The sequence below is a fragment of the Sapajus apella genome, unplaced genomic scaffold (genome assembly GCF_009761245.1).
Source record: "Sapajus apella isolate SASKATOON/1434 unplaced genomic scaffold, GSC_monkey_1.0 scaffold22, whole genome shotgun sequence".
Lineage (NCBI taxonomy): Eukaryota > Metazoa > Chordata > Mammalia > Primates > Cebidae > Sapajus > Sapajus apella.
In genome coordinates this window covers 12,988,207-13,006,147 of record NW_022436962.1, presented here as the reverse complement: position 1 = coordinate 13,006,147, position 17,941 = coordinate 12,988,207, and the positions used below count along the sequence as shown (strand labels likewise).

Here is a 17,941-nt window from a genome sequence, read left to right as displayed (position 1 = left end):
AAGGAGGCCCAGGAATTAACCAGGCAATGGGGAGAGTGACGAGCGCTCAGGGCAGAGGAAATGGCATGGCCAGCACACAGTGGGGTCGTCAGGGTGCTTCAGAGGACCTGCAGTTCTTGGTTCTTCGGGAATCAAAAGCAAGGCAGGCGGCCCGAGATGTGGCTGGAGAGGCAGCCAAGGTCTTTGTACGTCATTTTAAAGTGTTTGGGTTTTCGACAGACCGTTTTACCCAAGAGTGGCTTTGGAAATGTACCAGCTTCCACTCAAGGCCAAGAATCTGTCCTGATTTCCCCATACCTTGACAGTGCTTTCCCTGCGTGACTCAGAGCACCTTGTTTTTGAGGGTGACCACTAGCTGTCGCTATTGAACAGGCCTAGCTCCCCACAGCTCAATGCCAAACGTAGGCCCCAGCAGTCGGGGGGTGTTACCGGATGCTGGAGTCCAACCCCTCCCCTAGGCCAGTTCAGGTCCCTAAGCGGTGACTCAGTGGTAGGCACGCTGGTGTGCAGGTAGCTGGGGGCCGCCCTGGGGTAGAACCTACTGTGCACTGGGCAAGATTGTGTAAAGCGTGCTACACCACCACATGCAGCCACGGGGTGGCGCTGCCACCCTGACGGATCAAAGGGATGCCAGCGAAGAGGCAGTCTTTTCTCAGGATGGCCTTGCTCTTTTGTGGTCCACAGTACTGCTCAATGACAGCGTGAGGGAGCCCCCGATGCACACCGCCCTGCGGTTCGCGGGCAGCCAGCAGAGAGATGCTTGAACACTGCCATTTCTTGTGTTCCTTAGGCCTCAGCGCCTCATGGTTAGGGGTCTTCTGGGCCAGTCCCCAGTTTCCACCCTCTGATTCCAGGTTATGCAGTGTGCCGATGTGTCCCCCACTAGGGCTTTTGTTTCTTGTCATCCTTCCCAGAAAACCTCCTCAACTCAGCCAGTGTCCATCTGGTACTTTTCCGTTTTTAAATAATTGATTTTTTTGATATACTATCATACATAACATGATGTTTTGGTCAGCAGGGGACCACATATATGATGGTTGTTCTATAAGATTATCATACTGTATGTTTACTGTACCTTTTCTATGCTTTGATGTGTTTAGATACACAAATATTTACCACTGTGTTACAATTGCCTGTAGCATTCAGTACAGTAACATGCTGCACAGGTTTATAGCCTAGGAGTGGTAGGCACACCATCCGGCCTAGGTGTGTAGTAGGCTCCACCAGCTAGGTGCGTGTAAATACACTCGATAATGTTGGAACAATGATGAAATCACCAGTGACGCATTTCTCAGGACTTATCCCTGTTAAGCCACACATGACAGTACATTTACATAGTGAAATAATTGCCACAGTCAAGCAAGTTAACATATTCATCTCACATAGTTACCTTTTTAAATTGTGGTAGAAATATGTAAAATCTACTCTGTTATTTCCAGTATATGATGCAATACTATTAACTGTAGTCCTGGTGATGTTTCAGGAGTTAAAGATATGCCATTGTGGCATAGTGACTATTTAAGTTAAAGGCGCTTGAAAAACAGCAAGTGCAGGAAGATCACTCTGACCTTTGAGCTGTTTCTTAAAAGCAAATGACATTCTCATGGGAAACACATCCTCCCCCTACTAGGAAAAAAAAGGAACAGTCTTATCATCAAGGCTGAGAAGCTGAGGCCAAGAGAAATCTGTACAAATAAACCTCATTAAACTAACCCTTAACTTCCTAGCTGCATCTCTACCCAATTAAATGCCCCAGACCCAGCCACTTGCCTTATCACATGTCACAGTGTGCAATTCTTTGTCAAATTCAGCACACTGAATTTACAACTGACTCCAACTGCTTCTTCAGGTCTTTATTATTTTTTTTATGAGGTTCTCCTGTGCCACGTAAGATTTCTATTAAATAAATTTGTTTGCTTGTCTTCTGTTAATCTGTCTTATGTCAGTTTCATTCCTGGGCTAAGCCAGGACCCTCTGAGAATGAAGGTGGAGTTTTGCTGCCCCTGTATTGTACAGTGGATCTCTAGGCTCATTTATTTTACATAACTGAAACTTTGTATCCTTTGACGTTTAGCTCCCCCTCATCCCTCTACCCCAACCACCTTTCTGCTGTTTCTGTAGATTCAAGTTTTTCTTTCTTTTTTTTTTTTTAAGTGAGATAATGCCATATTTTTTTTTCTTTATCTGACTTATGGGAACTTGCCTTAAGCCAAGGGAAGGCTTGTCCTATAACTCAGGTCCCAAAGGACTAGTTAAAGGCACAGCATATGCTGACTTCTTTCTCGAATAAAACTTTAGAGCCATGGTCTCCAAAAGGGATGTGCAGGAGAACTACTAGAATGGGCAGAAAATATTGGCATTTCTATTAATTTAATTTTCAAAACATTTTATTTTACCTAATATGCACACATAGTTATATAGTTTTAATTAGTGAAATGTTCATGTTTTAGGTTCCAAGAACTTGGCCAAACTTGAGCTCTAGAGAGAAGCGAAATTCACTGTCTGGCTCTAGAAAGGAGAATTTGGTAGAAGAGGGATCTCATTCACGCAGGTTCTTCCCCTCGGGTAGTTTTCCGTATATGGAAAAGAATGGAGCTTAAAATTGTTCTGTGATGATAATTCTACTTAAGAACACTTAGGAGACTATCATTTCCTCAAATTAATAGGCCAGTTTCTTGATTGAAAAATTATACTTTTAATTTTCCTGGCTGCCTTCCTAGGAACAAATACACATTTTTAGTACATCCAACTTTTATTGTTTCATCACCTCTAAGTTAAAACATATTTGCATTATAATAGTTCACAATGTTTCACAGTAAAATAGTGTGTCATTTTCTACCATAAAGGAGGCAGACTCTAAAACAAAACAAAACATGCTTTTAGAAACCATTCAAGCTTCCAGCAGCATCAACACAGTAAGAGCAGCCGCATAGAACCATAAATATATTTGTCAGCCCTTGGAGCCTACTAATAACAGGTATACATTAACTAGATATATGGTAACTGCAGGGGAGTGCTCAAAAGAGACAGGCCTTATGCTTGGGAGGTATAGCTGTCTTTCACAATGAGAATCAGCTGGTCCTGTTTTATCCCATTGTTTATGATACCTTTGTGTCTTCTCCTCGAAGAGGCCAGAGCCTGGTTCACCGGCCACACTGAGAGCAGGCTGTGCCCTGACCTGCCCATTCCTGCTTTTGACATCAGTCAGGCAGTGAACATACCTGTAGATAGTGTTGTGAAAAGTATAGTGGAAGTCTCTGTTCCAGTGGTCATAGACAATGGGATTGACAACTAAAAATTTGCATGTGACAGGAGAATGGTCATCTTCCTTGCCCACTTGCGCATCTCTTTAGCCTGAGCTGGCTGAAAAAGAGTGATGACAGTCCATGGTGCATGCTGGTAGCGAGCACAGAGCAAACATCTCCCAAACATCCCCACCATCACAGCCAGCAACTTGGCCTTGTGGCGCTCCCGCTGGAGGGTGGTCCTTGAGTGGTCCATCAGCTCCATGTACTAAAGCTGCCTGCAGGTCACTGTGAAGATCTCAGTGGAGATCAGCCATGTTATGAGCAGTGGGGGCGGGACCTACCCCCCAAAACTGAAATATACCACGTAACTCATGGGCACCACATTCTAAAAGAGACACTTCACAAGGTAGCAGCCTTCATTCGTGGTTCCATCCTAGGCCTCCATGCAGTTGTTAGAGACACTGTCTTTACTGTTATATTCCAGGAATGGGGTCAGTCCAATGTCAAAGGCAAGGACCCAGAGGACAGCAATAACCCCTCCTGCTCCGGTCCCAGTGACTAAACTTTTATGCCTGAGACCGCAGTGGCTGGCCAGGTACCTGTTGATGGCCACGGCCAGGAGGCTGAAGATGGAGCTCTGTGTGAGCACAATCATGAAGCAGGTGAGGAAGAGGCAGCTGTGGAAGGCAGTGCAGAACTCAGGCTGATGGTGATGGCAAAGGGGAAGGCAAACAGCCCCACGGCCATGTCAGGGACACCAGGGGGCAGTTGGTGAATGTCTGCAGTGCACTTGGTGTGCCAGCCCTAACACCATGAACAGGCGTGCCCTGCACCTCCAGCAGCATGGCCTGGCCAGACAGGCTTCAGGCCTCATCTACTGCGCCCATGGCCCATCTACCAGGGCCTCATCTACCATAAGCCTCACATGGGGCAGCTGTGTGTGCCCACACTACACCTCTGCCAGCCACATCTCTCTATTTATTTTTTGCTTGTCCTTTCAAGATTTCAATTTCTGCATATGTTTTATGTTAGCAAATATTATATGCATATATTAAATAAATAGTAACTATCTGTTAGAAGCACACACGCTTAATCATTTTTCTTCCATCTTGGGGGTCTTTTGAGTTCCCCAAGTGTAATCATGTTTTAATAATGAAGTCTGTGATCAAAAGCTTTGGAGAACGCTGCCCTAGAGAGTCTTTGATCCAATCCTTTGAAGTTTTCTGTGGACTGTGCTCTGGGGTGGGTCTCACATGCTGGGCCAGAATGGTCCAGCCGAGGAGAAAGGCTCTGTCAATGTGGAGGACGGTAGCACAGAAGCTCTGGAGAGGGACTTGGTAGTGAGGGGGACTTAACTGTCCTTGAGAAGGAGATCTCTGGGAAAGCGGCAGGAACGTCTGTCCCCTGTGCAATGAATGCTCCTCCTCTGAGGTCACCTCCTCTGGGCTCCCTCCTATTGATATCTAGGACTTTTCATGACATTCTTTACTGAAGAAAGGGATCACAATTCCTCAAAGGGAAATGTGCAGATGGGAGAGGCCTAGGATTTCCTCCAGCATGGGCAGAGCTGTGCCAAAGCAAGACGTTGCAAATGGTCAGTGTGAATGGATGCTGTCAGCATGGTTAGGAGGCTGACATCTTAGGACCTGTGTCCTTCAGCTCTCCCTGCTTCTCTGGTGATTTAAACTTACGACAAACACTATTGGTTGCCAAATAGAACCACAGTTTTGTTTGGCATAGCCATGTGTCCAGTTAAAAGCTCCATTTCTCAGGCCCCCCTGAAGGGAAGAGTGGCCACATGCCATGGCTGTGGTTCATGAGATGTAAGCTGCGGTCTTTGGATGGGGCTTCCCAGTGTGCTCATTATCAGGGGTCAGAGTCAGCTGGTGTGCATCCTCTACCCTTCACCTTCCTCCTCTTGCTGGAAACACTGAGGGATGCTGAGGGTGGAGCCTCTGTCTTGTGACCACCCAGCAACAAGGAGGAGCATGGAGAGCTGAGTGGAAAGGAAAGAGCCCAGGTCCCTGCAGGCCGTGGTCAGCTCCACCCAGACTTTTTGTTAGGAGAGGAAAATAAATCTCTGCCTGATTCAGCCACTGTCAGACAGTTGGGTTTTCTGTCACTCCAAGGGGGATGCGGTGCTAACAAACTTGAAAGTCATGACTGCAGGGCTTCCTGACACCGGTGGAGGCTGTTGACTTCATGCAGGATGCTGATGCCCTTAGAATGGAAATGTGAGCATCCCATGTGTTCAGGAGGCCTTGTTGCATCTCCTTGCCTGGGCGTGGTATTATAGAATGGAGATGTCTTCTTGCTGCTAGTCAGCTTGGCCATGCTTACTGACAGAAAAAAAAAAGCCAATTTGACTCATGTTATCAGAGTCTGATTTCAAGTCCTGGAGGAGGAGAGAGTGAACTGTCTCCTTATGAGTAACGAATTCTGTCAGGAATGTGGAAAGTGAAAGTCAAGAGGATGTGCTGGAGCCAGGAACAGGCTGAGAGAGCCGGGGGTGCCCGTCTTTCCTCCCAGTCCTCACGCAGTGATGTCCTGTTGGTGACTCGAAGTCGGCCCCATTGAGTCTTTACACCATAGATACAGGCAAATGCTACAAATCAGCAAATTAGGGCTTTGTTTCTTCTTTTTCTGAAGAGTTAGTTGTTAATCAGTTACCAGCACAGCCCTGGAAAAGACCAAAGGTTTAGTTTAATATTAACTCATAGATACTGGCTATTCGTTTTCATATCACCTGCTCCCCTATGCCATGAAGGAGTGAATAAGCCCTAAGTTAGCAGAATCAGAGAAAGGCTGCTTTATTCTGAACACAGGCAGAAACCTATGGTATCTTAGGGCCTAAGGAAAACTCTTTATTTTTATTTTTATATTTTTTCCTTTTTTTTTCCAGAATATTTTAGTTCAAAAGAGAACTCTTAAACGTTCAGACTAAAGCCAGAAACTAATTTTAACTTGACTTTGGCTATCAATTTGTCATCTGACCGTGTTTCTGTCTCCACACTCATTCCCTCACCTCCTGATCAGCCCTCCCACTCATGTCCTCTTGACAATCTGCAGGGCCTTGGCTCTTGCAAACCTGGCTTCTTGCTGTGCTTATGTCACCCTCAGAAGCTCCCGACTCTGGGTCTGGCAGAGCAGTTTGTCAGTTGCATCTAGATACCCTGTGATCTTATGTGGCTCACACGTACATGCCAGGCGCGCCCCTAGGTGCTGGGGGCACACTGAACTAAACAGACAAAACTCCTGCCCTCATGAAACCAACATTATAGCAGGGGTCTGTGGTGCAGATGGTACTTTCTAAAGATGGCCACAGCAATCTGTAGCCCATCCAGCCCACACGATCTTCTTACAATATGACAATGACACTCCTCCATCAACAGGTGGGGTCCGTATTCCCTTTCCTTGAAATGAGGTGCGTCTTCAAAACTGCTTTGACCAGAAGTATATGGTTAGTTCTAAAAAGCAATATAGCTTCTGCCGGGCTCTTTCTCTTGGGACACTTGCCTTTGGAGATCTCAGGTCCTCCAAGCAGTCTAGCAAGCCTGAAGCTGCCACTCCAACTGACCATGTGGAGAGAGAGACTTCCACTATGCCCTCCTTGCTCCAGGTGCCGAAAGTGCCAGGCACCTAAGGTGCCCTACTTCTTGTAGGGTCCAGCTGTTCATGTCTTCCCAGGGTAGGCACAATCACGCTTTTAGGTGATTCTAGCCCCTGATCTTTGAGCCACCCAATCTTGCCGAGTGGAGCAGAAATTAACTAACCCTGCTGGGCCTTGCTCAGACTACAGATTTGGGAGTGAAGCGAATGTCGTTTTATGTTTTAAGCCACTGAGTTTTGGGATGATTTGTTATGTCACCATAGTAACTGGGGCAAGGACAGATAAAAAAGATAAATGAGCAACAATATAGATAATAGTAATAAGGAGAAAAAAAAGCCAGGAAGACAGACATAATATTTCAGGGTAGGGTGGGCATGGTGGCTCACGCCTGTAATCCCAGCATTTTGGGAAGCTGAGGCAGGTAGATTGCTTGACTTTAGGAGTTTGAGACCAATCTGGGCAACATGGAAAAAAATACAAAAATTAGTCGGGTATGATGGCACATGCCTGTGGTCCCATGTCTCTGGAGGCTGAGGTGGGAAGATTGCTTGAGCTTAGGAGGTGGAGGTTATAGTGAGCTGTGATTGCACCATGGCACTCCAGCCTGGGCAACAGAGTGAGACCCTGCCTCAAAAAACAAAATAAAAATAACATTTCAGGGTAGGTTTGAAATTTTATTTAGGGTGGCTAAGGAATGCTTCATTGAAAAGGCAACTTAAATTTTTTTTTTTTATTATTTCCATAGTTTATTGGGGAACAGGTGGTGTTTGGTTACATGAGTAAGTTCTTTAGTGCTGATTTGTGAGATTTTGGTGCACCCAATCAGCTGAGCAGTATACATTGCACCCAATTTTTGTAGTCTTTTACCCCTTACCTCCTTCTCACCCTGTCCCTTGAGTCCCCAAAGTCCATTGTGTCATTCTAATGCCTTCACATCCTCATAGCTTAGCTCCCACTTATGAGCGAACATATGGTATTTAGTTTTCCATTCCTGATTTACTTCATTTAGAGTAATAGTCTCCAATCTCAACCAGGTTGCTGTGAATGCCATTAATTCATTCCTTTTGGAGGATGAGTAGTATTTCGTTGTGTATATATACCACAGTTTCTTTATCCACTGGTTGACTGATGGGCATTTGGGTTGGTTCCACATTTGTGCGATTGTGAGCTGTGTTGCTATAAACATGCATGTGCAACTATCATTTTTGTATAATAACTTAGTTTCCTCTGGGTAGATACCCAGTAGTGGAATTGCTGGCTCAAATGGTAGTTCTACTTTTAGTTCGTTAAGGAATCTCCAGACTGTTTTCCATAGTGGTTGCACCAGCTTACATTCCTACCAGTGGTGTGGAAGTGTTCCCTGTTCCCTGCATCCATACCAACATCTATTATTTTTCGATTTTTTGATTATGGCCATTCTTACAGGAGTAACGTGATATCACATTGTGGTTTGATTTGCATTTCCCTGATCATTAGAGATGTTGAACATTTTTTCTTTTTCTTTTTCTTTATTTATTTTTTTGACACAGAGTTTTGCTCCATCAGCCAGGCTGGAGTGCAGTGGCACGAACTCAGTTCACTGCAACCTGCGCCTCCCAGGTTTAAGAGATTGTCCTCCCTCAGCCCACTGAGTAGCTGGGATTACAGGGATGTGCCACCATGCCTTGCTGATTTTTGTCTTTTTGGTAGAGATGGGGTTTTACCATGTTTGCCAAGCTGGTGACAAACTCCTGACCTCAGGTGATCCACCTGATTCTGCCTCCCAGCGTGCTGGGATTACAGGCTTGAGCCACTGTGCCCAGCCAATCCTGAGCATTTTTCACATTTGTTGGCCATTTGTATATCTTCTTTTGAGAATTGTTTATTCATGTCCTTAGCTCATGAAAAGGCAACTTTTTTGAATGAATCTGAAGGAAGTAAGGCAGCTGGCAGTGTGGTGTGGAGAAGTGGAAGCGTATTTGGCATATTGGCATGGTCTGGAATAGGTAGGAGGCCAAGTGAGGCCTCTTGGAGTGCTTGAGCAAGGGGGAGAAGAGCAGGAGATGCAGCCTCAGAGCCAGCGAGGACCCAGATCATGTAAGATTTATAGGTCTCTGTAAGGACTTTGCCTTTACTCAGAATGAAATGGGATAATTATAAGTTTTGATGGAAGTATGACTTGATTCTGTTTTAATTAGGTCACATTTATATGTCAAGATTCCTAGAAGTGAAATTCTGAGTCAAGGGATATGTACCCCTTGCAAGCTCCCCTTGGTGGTCCAAGATTATGAAAACATCATAATCATGACATTATGATAACATCATTATCTTGGGCCACCACGAGAAGCAAGGCAAGAGGTACATATCCCTGTATTAGGGATACAGGGATTAGGTTCTTAGGGCTGCCAAAGAAAGTACCACAAATGCAGTGGAAAACAATAGAAATTTATTGATCCACAGTTCTGGAGGCTAGAAAACTGAAATCAAATTATTGGCAGGGCCACACTTCTACTGTAGCCTGTAGGGGAGAATGCTTCCTTGCCTCGTCTTGCCTTCCAATGGGGGTTTTCAAGCCTTGGGGTTCTTTGACCTGCAGCTGCATCACTTGCATCTGCCTCTGCTATCACAAGGTGGTGTCTCTGTGTGTCTCTGCCTTTATGGGGCCTTTTTCTTTTAATGACTAATCATATTGCTCACCCGAATCCAGTGCCACCTTGTCTTAACCTAAGTAATTATATCTGGAACCATCTGTTTCCACATAAAATCATGTTCTGAGATATTAGGGATTAGCGCTTTAAGATGTCTTTTGCGGGGACACAGTTCAACTCACAACACTGCCAGTTTGAGAATCACAGATCTATTCCTTGGAAGAAAGTTGTTCCTAATTTTCTCAGGTCTTAGAACATTGCTAGTTAGCTTCCCCAGTCCATTCACATGGAATCCACACTTTCTCTTTCCCTGAGTGCCTGTGTGTGTATACATATATGTATGTGTGTTTGTATAACTTATTAACATAAATGGAATTATATTATGCATGTTTGTAAGCAACTTGGTTTACACACGTAATAGTATACCTTGAAATTCCTTCCATGTATTTATATATAAATCAACTTGATCCCTTGTTCCCATGACACGGTGATTTCATAATATTAATGCCCTATAATTGAAACGTTTCCCTATGAGTAGACATTAAGGTTGTTTTCAATTGTCTTGGCTACTACAGATGTAATATTTGGTAAAGGTTTTATTTTCCTAACAATTAGTACAAGAATTTCTTGGTGGGAAGAGACTATTTTTGTTAAAAAAGATATTGCTGGAACTGACACAGGAACAGAAAACGAAATACCACATGTTCTTACTTATAGGTGGGTGTTGAACAATGAGAACACATGGACTCAGGGAGAGGATCATCACACACTGGGGGCAGTTGGCAGTGGGGCTAAGGGAGGGACAGCAAGGGGTGGGGAGGGATAACATGGGGAGAAATGCCGGATATAGTCAAAGGGGGCATAGAGGCAGCAAACCACCTGGTTATGTATGCACCTATGCAACAACTCTGCATGACCTGCACATGTACTCCAGAACCTAAAGTAAAATTAAAAAAAAAAAAAAGATATTGCTGGATAGCTTCAAACTACAGTCAGAATCAACTATGCATGATAAATATCAGGGAGAAGGAGGAGGTGGGAGGCTGTATTCTCTAGGGGTCAAAGTCACATAAGAGGGGAAACCCAGAGGAAGTACTTTGAAGGCAACATGGCCAAAGGGGATCTTTTGAGTTAAATGGTGCACACCAGGCCGGGCACAGTGATTCATGCCCGTAACCTCAGAACTTTGGGAGATTGAAGTGGAAAGATTGTTTGACTCAGGAGTTTGAGACCAACATGGGCAACGTAACAAGGTCTCGTCTCTACTAAAATAATTTTTTAAAAATCAGCGGGGAATGATGGCACATGCCTGTAGTCCCAGCTTCTTGGGAGGCTGAGACCAGAGGGTTGCTTGAGCCCAGGAGTTTAAGGCTGTGGTGGAGCCATGATCATACCACTGTACTCCAGCTTGGGTGACAGAGCAAGACCCTGTCTCAACAACAAAAAATGATGCACACTGAATTAATCTAAACTTAGTCGTCCTTCTCCCCTCTGAGATATGCTACCTTGCATATTGCAAATGCTACCTTGTTTACTTATACTTTTAGTGAGAATAGAATTTCTTTAGGAATCTACCAAGAGTTGCTGAATTTTTGTGTTAATGTGAGTGAGGAGTGAGTGATGCACATCTGGCTTCCACATAGGATGTGAAAATGGACATCCTTGGATGTGTATTTCTGAGCTCATGATAAAGTGAGCTAGGAGGCTAGGTTCTTTTAAGTGGAGATAGTCCAAAGACAAGGGCCATTGTATTGCTGGTACCACTGAAATTGGAACCAGCTACTGGAACCCCTGGCACTCCTGAGAGAGGGGTACAGATATTTAAGTGGAAGAGGAGCCAGGTTAGGAACTGGATGAGGACCCTTGAGAGGACTTCTTAGGAAGGACTTGTTGAATGCTGGCTCCCTAAAAAAGACCACCAAAACACCTGTTGGTAAGGCAAAGCTGCAGCCTTGATGGACTCGTAATAGATTCTGAGAGTGGACAGGGTAAAGTCAGGGTGTTTATGGGGCTTTGAAATTTAGGTTAAGGTGAGGCTTCAGCATGGTGACTTTATTTGAATTGGATAAGGGTTGTGAGGCCATAGTTGGAGATTGGTGAGCACAGTGAAGCCGGGGTTTGGAACTAAGAGTTCCAAGCAGTCTTTAAGAGTAGCAGTCATTTGATGCTATCTATTGAAAAGTTTAGCACTTTTAAATGGGTTTACGACATTTATTTTTGCGGGCAAGAGTTCCTTGGAATAGTAAAGTCATGATGATACAGAGAATGGAATGTTAACATCATGTTAGTGAAGATAATAAACTATGTGGGTGTAGATGCTTTCAGTTCTCAGACCTACTTTTTGAGATCTTCCCCTTTGGATTCTGAAGAAAATCTCATTTAGAAAGAGGTTTAACCTCTCCCCAAGCAAATTCTAACTCAGCTTTAATATTATCTCTACCCTTGAGTAAAGGAATTACTGCACTTCATCTCACTATGAAGGAGTCTCATTTCTACAAGAGACTGAGAGTGTTAACCTGATTGATCAGAAACCAAGACATTCATTAGGCCACATTGCAGGTATGGTGCATTTCAGGTCAGAAACTAGACTACATTTTTTTGGCCCTTTTTGTTTTGTTTCATTTTTGCACATGGATGCAGTCAGGTCTCTCCTGCCCCCTTGCACTGAGCATAGCCTTGGAAGGACCTCTAAGAAAAGTGCAGCCATATTAGCATGCTCAGATCCAGCCCTTTGTCTGTGTGGCTGGCAGGCTGAATAGATTCCAATTTGTTCTGTTGCCCAGCCATTTAGATTCAGAGGTGGGAAAAGAAAATTTTCCTGCACTTTCAGGCACACGTCTCATGTCCCAGCATTACTAACCATAGAAGCTGTATGTTTAGGAGTATTGGGGTCCCTGATGGATATACTACATTCATTTTTCCAGAGCACCTTGTATCCTTTTCCATCTGCTCTGTACATGGGGAAGCTGACCTGTATGGTCTATATTTATTTGCTCCCTTGCCCCTCTGTTCAGCTAATGAGAAACACTGGCCAGAGATCAGAGGGAGGGAAGAGTGTGAGGCTGGGGTGTTTGTTCCCCTAGATACCCCCTTCACAATCCCTGGTGGGCTGGCTGCATTCTTAACTGGACGTCACAGCTCCTGCCATGTGGTACTCTCCATACAGGTCTTTCCATCTTGGGCTTTTGGTAACAGGTCTTTCCTCTTGTCCCTGTGGGCCTTAGGGCGGAAACAGCTGCAGCTAACGCTGAGATACCACAATCTCTTGTGATTTCCCTATGCCTTGCCCCTCTTTTTATTAAATGCTACTAAAATTACCCAATTTGAGGGTGTCATCTCTTACTTCTTGGGCCCTGATCAATATAGGGCTTTGCTGAGCTGTTCATTGTAAGAAATAGAGAAGTTCTTCTTCAAAGTTTCATTTTAAACACTAAAGAATAGCCATTCCATATGCTAAACGTCCTTGTTCGCTGTTAGTTCCATACTCTAACCTGGTTAGCTACTTTAGCTTACGCTGGCATGGCATGTCTGGACAGGCCTTGGGGAGCCTAGGTCATAGTCCATGCCATTCCTTATTTGGTAGCACTTCCTGACCATCCTGTAACTAACTTCCTCTTTTCTTTGTTCTCTCTTCACTTGCCTATTTAGGAAAGTTTTAAGTTGTTAGCCAATCGGGTCAAGTGTAGAATGTGAAGTCCCTACATCAGTAGGGTGGCTGCGTCAGGTTATAATTGTTCCTGCCCCCTTTGTTAGGGGTGCTCTGGTGGCCACTGAGCAGCACCCTTTCTGCAGAAAGTAAAACTTGCCTTGCTGTACGATCCATAGTCTCAGTGTTGACTTATTTGTGATACTGAGAACCCGTTTCCAACATTCATCTTGCTGATAATTTCTTTCCCATTTGATCATAGTTAGCTGATGCCTAGTTAGTGCTTACTAAATATTTGTTGAATGAATAAATGTCTAAATGAGTGGCAGGATTTGAACTCTAACTCTCCCTCTCCAAACTTCCACTGTAGAGTTTAGAATTCACATGTAAAGTACAGAGGCTTGATGTCCTTTGAGAGCCGTAATGGGCATTGGGTCTGTGGCTCAAGTTTCTGGAACCTCCATTTTCCTGGGTTTGCCCTAGTGCCTTATGTCAAGGTGTCTTCTTTCCCAGAGGAGCAATATGCAATAATGTGAAGAATATCAGAAACATTCAGAAAAGATAAAGACACAATATCCCCCACCAAACAAAGATTAGGGTGATTTCTTCCACTCAGAAAATAAGAAATGAATATTGAAAAATTTCATTTGTATAGTTTATGGTTTTAAAGAACCCATCCTGAATAAAGTCAAGTTATAGCTACCAGTTATGAATTTATAAAGTTTATGTGACCTTTATTACAATTAATTTTGTATTAATCATCACATATTATTATATATAAGAGATAAATTTAATATAACTACCTGGTAATTATACCTATGGTTACTAACAATTTTATAACTGCAGGCTGTAGCGGTGCATGGCATTCATTATAATTACATTTCCATTGTGCAAATGTTAGAGGAATTCCTTCCCATTGTCAGGTGTGACCCATGATTTGCATGTCTCTGGGGACACTCTGGGAAGATGTCTTCATAGATAAGAGCTCAGATAAATATGACACAGAATAGTCCCAAGATCCCTCGGCATGTCTAGCCCTCAGGGAGTTCCTAGTTTATCACTCTGTCTGTACTATAACTCGTTGAATGGAGAAATTCCAGGATCTTCCTGGATGGATTTCTCAGCAGGAGAGTGGTCCAGAGTGAGCGGTCATAATATACTTCCTCTTGGCGCAGAGCTCCCCCTTTGATGATCTCCAGGGCACATTCCTCCTTTGGAGCTGCTTGCATATTGATTATCCCAGAAACTGCCTTCATGGCTGTGTCTGTAGAATTACAAGGGAAGAGTAGGGTTATCTGAGAGTGGGATAGTCTACGTCATGGAAAGCCTGGAGACATCAACTGCTTAGCTATCAGGGGTTGTTAGGGTTTGCTCTGCAAGCCTCACAGGCTGTATAGGGAGCACATGGAGGAACTGGGTATGTTAGAGTCCGTTGGGCAAAGAGAGGCCTTAGTGTTAGTAGGGGCCTTGCCTTTCTGGATGGAGACTGGTGGGGGCAGTTAGAGGTGATTACCTGGGAGATCTGAATTGTATTTCTCTCTGGGGTATTTTGGTTGTGGGTGGAGAAGTAATATGGGGGAGCAGATTGAGGGTAGCAGTCTCATAATTCAATAGCTAATGGGAAGTGGCAGTGGGCAAAACCAGAGTGCTGTATGATAATGACTTACTGTTTTGTAAAAGGAAGAGATACACAAGAACCCAGGGTTTTGCCCCCTTGTTACCACTAACCAGTGTCACTTCTCTCCCCTTCCAAGTTTTCATGTCCTTCTTGCACAGTTTCTCTTTCTCCATTCCTTTCTTGTTTCCCTCTGGGCCTCAGTGTCTCTCTCTCTAATTCTCTAACTACTACTCAATTACTCTTCAAAGAGCATGTTCTTATAGTATCTGCCACATATTTTAGATAAACTTGCATTTGGACTTACAGAAAAGTTGTAAAAATTGTACACAGTTCCCCCTTATGTTTCACATACGCTGCCCCTAGCTGCAACATCACACATAACCATCGCGCAGTGATTTAGGACAGGTACAATAATGGAACTGATACAATATTATTAATTAAACTATAGACCTTAATTTTTTCACTAATGTTCTTTTTATGTTCCTGGATCTTATCCAGGATTCCACTTGGTAGTAATTTCTTCCTTCAATCTGTGACAATTCTTCAGTCTTTCCTTTTTTTTTTTCTTTTTTTCAGAGACAGGGTTTCACCATTTTGGCCAGGCTGGTCTCAAACTCCTGACCTCAAGCAATCCACCCGCCTCGGCCTCCCAAAGTGCTGGGATTACAGGCGTGAGCCACCACGCCCAGCCAGTCTTTCCTTGTCTCTCATGGCCTTGACGCTTTTGAAGAATACTGACCAAATGTTTCGTAAAATTTTTCTTGATTTGGGTTTGTACATTATTCTCTTATGATTGGAGTGGGGTCATGCATTTTGGCAAGAACTTCACAAAATGATGTTGTGTCCTTCTCAGCACATCACATCAAGGAGTTCATGATACCAGTGTGTCTTATTACTTAAGAAACACAGACTTGTATTTGATAAGTCTCATATAGAAAAGTAATGGCCATTGAGTGTCCATGAGGGCATAAGGTGTTCAGCAAAGGGTTAAGTGATGAATGTGGTGACGCCCAGCAACCTTGGTAATCAAAATGGAAAGGAGAGTAAAGAGCAGCCAGAGCTGGCCGGGCGCGGTGGCTCACACCTATAATCCCAGCACTTTGGGAGGCCGAGGTGGGTGGATTACGAGGTCAAGAGATCGAGACCATCCTGGTCAACACAGTGAAACCGCGTCTCTACTAAAAATACAAAAATTAGCTGGGCATGGTGGCACACGCCTGTAATCCCAGCTACTGAGTAGGTTGAGGCAGGAGAATTGCTTGAACCCAGGAGGCGGTGGTTGCAGTGAGCCAAGATTGCGCTATTGCACTCCAGTCTGGGTAACAAGAGTGAAACTCTGTCTCAAAATAAAAATAAAAATAAAAATAAAAATAAAAATAAAAATAAAAGAGTAGCCAGAGCCTCCACTGGTAACAGAAATGCTCATCAAATGAGAGAGCTAGTGCTTTCTGCACTGGTTCTTAGTGCATTGCCCATGAGGTCAGGGAGTTCAGCACCCTTGTTTATCCACAATGGTAAGGCAGACAGTTCATCTGCAGGTCATTATTCCAAAGTCTTGACCTTACCTGTGTCTATGAGGCCGAGAACACAGAGAGTAATTGACACATTGACCTCGGACATTAAATATTCCTTTCTGATGGAGGAGAAGAACCCATCCAAAGCAAACTTGCTTGCAGAATAGGCAGAAATCATTGGATAAGCCACTTTTCCTAAATGATAGATTAAAGAAATGGGTTAATAGGTGGACTGTTTCGGCTTCTGAGAGAGCTGATCTTTATCTGTAGTAGGCAGTCTTAGTTTCTATAGATTCCCTAAGGAAATTATCCTGCTGTACTGAATTCTGAAAAGAAGAATATTAAGGTATTGAAGGCATGGGGTGGGGTTGGGATGCAGGACAGCCTTCAGTGAAGAGGGACTGGTTAGGGTTTTAGTAAGGGTGATAAACAGTCTGGGCTATAAAAGAGCCATGTAATTCCACAGCTGTTAACTCTTCCACCTCTGACCCAAGTGCTGGGGATCCGAGGGTTTGACAAGTGCTCTCTGCCAACTCAGTGACCTGTTGACAATGGAAAGGGTATGCTTTACTTTCTTCACAAAAGGGATTTAAATACCCCTGTCTTGGTTGGGCTTGGTGGCTCATGCCTATAATCCCAGCACTTTGGGAGGCTGAGGTGGGCAGATCACTTCAGGTCAGGAGTTCAAGACCAGCCTGGCCAACATGGTGAAACCCTGTCTCTACTAAAAATACAAAAATTAGCTGGGTACATGCCTATAGTCCCAGCAATTTGGGAGGCTGAGGCAGGAGAATCGCTTGAGCCTGGGAGGCAGAGATTGCTGTGAGCTGAGATCATGCCACTGCACTGCAGCCTGGGTGACAGAGTGAGACTCTGTCTCAAGAAAACAAAACAAAACAAAATCTTGTCTTTGCTTTTCTACCCAAAACCACTTTTTAAAAAAACGCTCACCAGACTGCTTAATTCTGACTCAAGTTTTTTGGAGGATATGTGGACATCTGCCTAATAGGATAAACTATTATTAATACCCTTTTCAGGAGGGGAGAGTAGAGGTGACCTGAGACCCTCCACTCTTTACTGAGCATTGTTATAGCAACTGCATTAAAATCTGTGTCTGCTAATTCTAGAGTCTGGATCATTTTAAGATTTGTCTTCATTGATTGCCTTTCCTCCTAAGTATGGGTTATACTTATTATTCTTGTATGGGTGTTAATTTTGTATTGTATCCTGGATATTGTGAATGATACATTGTACAGTGCCTGGATTCTGTCACATTCCTCCAAAGAGTGGTGATTTTCTTTTTTAAGTAGGCAGTTAACTTGGGTGAAGCTGTCTTTTGTAGTAAGTATCGGCTGAAATATCTGTTCAGTTATTTGAATATTAAATTGGATGCTTGGTTTCTGCATTGCTCATGCATGGTTCAGAGAACAACTAGAGATTTGGACAGAGCTTATGTATAGGATTCAGTGTTTCTCCACTGTGACTCTCCTTTCCAGTGTATGCCCCTTTACATTCCAGCTATTATGGTAACCCCAACCTCTTCCTTCTAGCTATTCATGTTGGCAAGATGGCAAGTTTCTATCTCAGACACTGACTGGGGCTGCCCTTAGGCATAAAGCTATAAAATTGGGAAACTCGCCTACTGTTATTTCCTTCCAAGTGTCAATAACCCTCCATT

At 43.9% G+C, this 17,941-nt stretch overlaps 2 protein-coding genes and 1 pseudogene across 2 annotated transcripts in view; 1 reads left to right on the top strand and 2 right to left on the bottom strand.

Annotated features, from left to right (window-relative positions):
• The window catches only part of CUNH1orf74 (chromosome unknown C1orf74 homolog), a 139,254-nt gene that overhangs the window by 37,026 nt on the left and 84,287 nt on the right, over positions 1–17,941 (top strand). The gene's annotated exons all lie outside the window — the stretch shown is intronic.
• LOC116559076 lies at positions 2,376–4,093 on the bottom strand (annotated as a pseudogene).
• Positions 13,769–17,941, bottom strand: part of HSD11B1 (hydroxysteroid 11-beta dehydrogenase 1) — a 33,133-nt gene continuing 28,960 nt past the window's right edge. The window contains exons 5-6 of the mRNA XM_032289112.1: positions 16,315–16,458; positions 13,769–14,395 (exon numbers count right to left, since the gene is read on the bottom strand). Of these exons, the coding sequence (XP_032145003.1) occupies positions 14,181–14,395; positions 16,315–16,458 (359 nt within the window). The 3' untranslated portion in view covers positions 13,769–14,180. The remainder of the gene's footprint in view (positions 14,396–16,314; positions 16,459–17,941) is intronic.